The sequence below is a fragment of the Henckelia pumila genome, chromosome 2, assembly GCF_033568475.1.
Source record: "Henckelia pumila isolate YLH828 chromosome 2, ASM3356847v2, whole genome shotgun sequence".
Lineage (NCBI taxonomy): Eukaryota > Viridiplantae > Streptophyta > Magnoliopsida > Lamiales > Gesneriaceae > Henckelia > Henckelia pumila.
Window position 1 is genome coordinate 158,392,110 of NC_133121.1, and position 5,400 is coordinate 158,397,509.

At 37.0% G+C, this 5,400-nt stretch overlaps 1 protein-coding gene across 1 annotated transcript; it reads right to left on the bottom strand.

Annotated features, from left to right (window-relative positions):
- Positions 1-849: 849 nt before the first annotated feature.
- LOC140880781 (cytochrome P450 98A2-like) lies at positions 850-3,879 on the bottom strand. The gene is made up of 3 exons (XM_073285543.1): positions 3,379-3,879; positions 1,876-2,270; positions 850-1,688 (listed from the first exon to the last, which is right to left on the bottom strand). The coding sequence occupies exons 1-3, from the start codon at positions 3,866-3,868 to the stop codon at positions 1,044-1,046; spliced, it is 1,530 nt and encodes a 509-aa protein (XP_073141644.1). The 5' UTR covers positions 3,869-3,879; the 3' UTR covers positions 850-1,043.
- Positions 3,880-5,400: the final 1,521 nt, after the last annotated feature.

The following is a 5,400-nucleotide window of genomic DNA, read 5'->3' on the forward strand; positions in this document are numbered from 1 at the left end:
AGATCAAGCTCTATAATCTGTAAAACTTTCGATTGTTGATTCAATAAAAGAATGGTGGGATGTTCGTCCGTGGATGTAGATCACTTTGATCGAACCACGTAAATTCAAGTTGTCTTGTTATTTGTTCTTTGCGGTTCATTCCATTGTATTGTGTTCAATTGTGTGTGTTTGAGCTGCATTGAGCCATAGCGATTACTGAGTTATTTGGGTGCTGATTCCTGAAATCTTGTTGAACCAAGATTGAGCTCTTAGTTGCATCTGAGTGTGTTCTATTTCGAAGTCAGTGTGGTGATCATATTTCTAACAGTTTCCATTCACATTACCTGTATAAAAATGATCCTTACCCACATCAACTAAAAAACAATTGAATTCAAAAACATTTATTTTGAATTTCAGAAACTAGAATAGTGAGAATAAAGGACCTTAGTGTTCGTATTGAGCAAGCAAAATGAAAAATTGGAATTGAAAAAACACATGGAACTGGTTTTGCGAAAGAAAACTGCTCCACAGAAGTTTGTTTTTTCTACTAACTTAATTAATCACGTTAATATAGATAGGTTTGCAATTAATTTGGACATACCAACGTACCAATTTAGCTTTAAAGAGGGTCTCAAATTTAATATAATAGAAAGAAATATTTAGATAACACCCAAAAAAAACCTTAGATAATTAATTAGTTATTTTTTTATCATTAATTAATTAATTTGATGGATGATAGTTGTGTTAGAAAAATTAATTAGTCTTTCTTTTTTGACGAGTTAATTAGTCTTATTTTTTGTTCCATTAAAATACATAATTGTACAAAAACCGTCATTAAGTTACCACCCTCCCTAATTAGGCGCATGCACATGCAAAGAAATATACGGGGACTGCTTTTTTTACAATAAAACATTGAATTTTACATTGAAACAAGGGTGTTGGTGACTATATCAAAGTACTATTATAGGCCCACGCAAACACTCAGGGCAAAGTATTCCATTCCCCCCAACTCAACCAAACATCAGAAGCCTCAATCTATTTCCTTTAAACAAATTTGATAAAACTCATGTATCCACCGCAGCCCTTTTGTACAGTTGTGGCGATAATCTTGGAGTAGGTACAGCCTCCAATGGAGTCCTCATATAGGTGACCAGACCAGGATTCTCTCCCATGTCGATCTCTTCTGGACTCGAACCATTACGAGGAGCCCAACTGAAGTGGTGCAGGAGATGACCTATCATCGACGTCACCAAATTGATTCCGAGCTGTGCACCCGGACATACTCTTCTTCCAGCACCGAAGGGTAGTAGTCGAAAATCATGCCCCTTCATGTCCACATCTTCTTCAAGGAACCTTTCTGGCCAGAATTCCAATGGATTCTTCCACACCTTGGGGTCACGTGCTACTGCCCACACGTTGACATGTACATTTGAGCCCCTAGGAATGTCATATCCACCGAGTTTTACATTGGCATTGGCACGGTGAGGAAGCATAAGAGGGGTAGGAGGGTGCAACCGGAGAGCTTCCTTGGCTACACACTGTAGGTAGGGAAGGTACGAGAAGTCCATTTCAGTCATTACGCGTTCATGTCCAATTACACTGTCTAGTTCGTCTTGAACCTTTTGTTGGACCCTGGGGTTCTTGATCAATTCAGCCATGGCCCATTCGACTGATATTGCAGTAGTGTCCATACCAGCAGTTATCATATCCTGTAAAATTTTTAAGCACAAGTCAATTGATAGCAATCAAGAAAGATGCTTCAGTGATCAGGCATGAAACTTCGTAACTCGAGAAATTTTCTATTCAACTTCAAGTCAGAAAATCATGTTGTCCGCTGTTCGAGCTCAAGAAGAACTTAATGTTACTAATCACTCCTAGTAAAAATTATTGGCTCACCCATAGAAGGCCGATGATGGTATCCTCACTAAGATCATACTTATCTTGAAGTGTCAGCAGAGCATCAAAAAAGTGCTGTTTTGCACCATTCCTTTGGCGAGCAAGGGTGTGCTCTTCCATTATTTCTCTCGTAAGACGGTCCCTACGGGCTCCATGCTTGGAAAATGCATCTTCATCGAGTGGGAACATCCAACGAAGCCATGGTATATGCTCAGCCATGGCAAGAGATGCACCAAGCTTTAATCCATTCGCAACAATGGCCTTGAATTCCTGCCCTTGCTTATCTAGTAGTCCCTCAGAATTCACAAATCGTTTGCCAAATGCAAGTCTTGTTATGTTGTTGAATGCCACAGCTCCAAGATATTTCTTTAACAGTAGACTCTTTCCTGACTTTTCTGCATGATTGGAATTTTTAAGCATTCCGGAACCAAACCAAACAAAATAACAAAATGGCAAGTGCATGGAAAGAAAACTATGAAACCATTACAGCCTTACAGGAAAGCTTCATATAGCCCCCCTTGTTAAACCTTTCCAACACATGTATACTTTTGTATGCTCTATGAGATAAAAATGTGATTTTACTTCCTAAATTATATAAATCTCAGTATTTAGTTTTATTCCCCCACAAACATTTCTCAACCCCACAACTCTTAAGGCATTTGGTCCAAATTCGCTGTCTATTATGCTCACCAACATTTAACCAAAAACAATTGGCCAAGTGCGTCGTCTAAGGCCACTTTCTTTTCACACATTCAAATAGAACAAACTGACAACTAATGTCCCACCTAACTCTCACCCACTTTCACCCCAATTCTCAGAGTGTCCAAGCTACCTCTGAAGATCATTAGTCTAAACTCAAACAAGTGAAAAATCTTAGTTATCAATTAACAAGAGTAACCCACCAACTCAACGTGGGCGGAGCCAGGACCCGAAATCAGGGACACAAATTTTTAATCCATAATTTTATATCATCAGGGATGGAAAATACAACGAGAAGCTAAAATTTTGAGGTTCTTGAAACAAATTGAGAAGGATTTATTAGCCAAGAGAAATTGCTAGTCATTGTAAACCTGTGGCTGTTGTACAAGATCAAACTTCATCAACTGCCATAACCTCACATTTTACTGGCATTGTTATATTGTCCAGGATTAAAAAAATAAAAATTCAAACCATCCAAATTCAGGAATGAAACAATAAGAAAACATCCTTTCAAAAAAAAAAAAAAAGAAACAATAAGAAAACATCAAGTAATATATCATCGGAAACCAAGAAATTAGTTGAGTATCCAAGAAAGAGGAATTCAAGATATTTTGGGGATCAATCTTGCATTATCAGAAGATCGATCACACAAAAACCACCGCTAGTTAAAACATTTGTGGACACATAACCAATTTAGCACAACCTACGGCCAAAGGGACATGGCAAATCAAGTGCAAATGAACCAAACATGTTGAAAAAACACACACACACACTCACACATACAAGAGGTGCACATATACATACCAGGAGCCGTACAATCAGTGTAAACGGATTCCACCATAGCCGTGACCTCGTCCTCTCTAATGGGTCTCAGAGCTTCAAGCCTTTTGGGCGAAAACAGCTCCACAGTACACACTTTTCTCACCTTCACATAGTGGGGCCCGTAATCCGCCCAAATCAGGTCTTGCCCATCGCGGCTGAACTTCGCGGCCGAGCGGCTGCGGTGGCGGTCTGCGAGCTGCTGATCCTTCTCTTTCAGCACTTCTTTAGCTAATTCCGCATTCGAAACCACGACGTTCAATGTTGACCCGAACCACACAGAGATTATAGGTCCATAGGATTGAGCCCAGTCCGCGAAGCATCGGAACCGCACCGGCTTTATGTCGTAAAGATTTCCAACGACCGGCCACGGTCGCGGCCCTGGAGGGAGGCGAAAGCGGAGGCGGCGGTACAGTTGGAGGAGGAGAAAGATGGCGGGGAAGAGGAGGAAGAGCAAGGAAAGCGCCATTTCCATGATTGTTGTTGAGCGGTGGAGTTCAGATATAGATAGCAGCTGCTGGAGTTGGTAAAGGCTATTTCGGTCTTTCCCGGATTGGTCATTTCCACACCCATTTTACATATTATAATAAATAATATGCTTTCTTCGGAACTAAATATAGAGTTTGTGTCATTGCTCATTAACATCAATTGAGTGATTCAAATTGTGCGGAATGTGTAATGTAAGTTATTTCCATATTTCAGAACTACCCAAGGGATGCTACTTTAATCAAGACTGCTCTATGATTAAAAGAACTAATTGATCGTATTCTTTAATTACGAGTGTTTGCAACCTCTAAAAATAAGTGATTATTGAGATTTTTTAAAAAAAATTGTTAAGAAAATGTTTATAATCACTTATTTTTATAAGTTGCAAACACTACCTAAATATGCTACAAAAATTTGTACAAGAGATAGAAAAAAGTTAAGAGGAAAAGTGGGAAGAAGTTGGAGAGAGATGTATAAATTGCCGACTCACACCATCTAAATTATTTAACAAGAATAAACTTTTTTATGAAACAATCTCACAATGTGTATCCATAAGATGGATTGACCAAAATTATATTTGCAGTGAAAAACAATATAATTCACATTAAAATTAATATTTTTAGTGATTTTGATTATCACTTTTCAATATTGTAGGGGCCTCATGTGACTTGATTTACCATTTTATATTAATTTGACTGATTAAATTTAGAAATTCATGCTGAATTACATTTCTTATTTTTTTACTTTAAATTATATAAATAAATAATATTTAATTAAATTAATTAGGTAATGAAATATTTGTCATTTTACATTATAATGAAGAAATATTTATAAAATACTGATAAATTATAGATAATTTTTTCAAAAAAATTAAAATTAAAAATATAAAATATTATATGTTAATCTAGGTTGTAATTTAGGCGGATTTTGAGTCATTTAGGCAATGATTAGATACCTAGACGGTAAATTAAAGTAATAACTCCAAGAAGATTCAACTGTCTGATAAATTTGGACGGTGAACAATAGCTTAACGATTAGACGATCCTAAATGCCGCCTTATAGAACCCTGATTTAAAGTTAGTTGATCACAAAATGTGAAAAAGTTAATAAACAATTTCATGACGCTTAGGCAGTTAGGCTTATTGTTGCAAAATATCACTGAAAGAAAGTATTGCTCATAATTTATGGCGTCAAAGACTATGCTTGTGAAAAAAGATGAATAATTTTGTTGGTGAAGTAGGTGTGCTTAAAGGCGCGTTTGGTTTAGTTGGATTTAGTCAAAGTTGGACAATAAGGATGAGGAGGATATACCAAAAGTCGGTAGGTCGCATGATTGTTCGGTGAATGATAGACAAGTTGCTGCGAGCATAAATTTATGATGAGTGCGTGATGTCATTAATTAAGAAAAATAAATAGATATAGATATCTTGAGGTACAATAATTGTCTTTGTTGGTAGACATATCGAATCATTATGTTTGGACTGCTGTGTACTTTAAAATATTTGAGTTGTATAATTACCA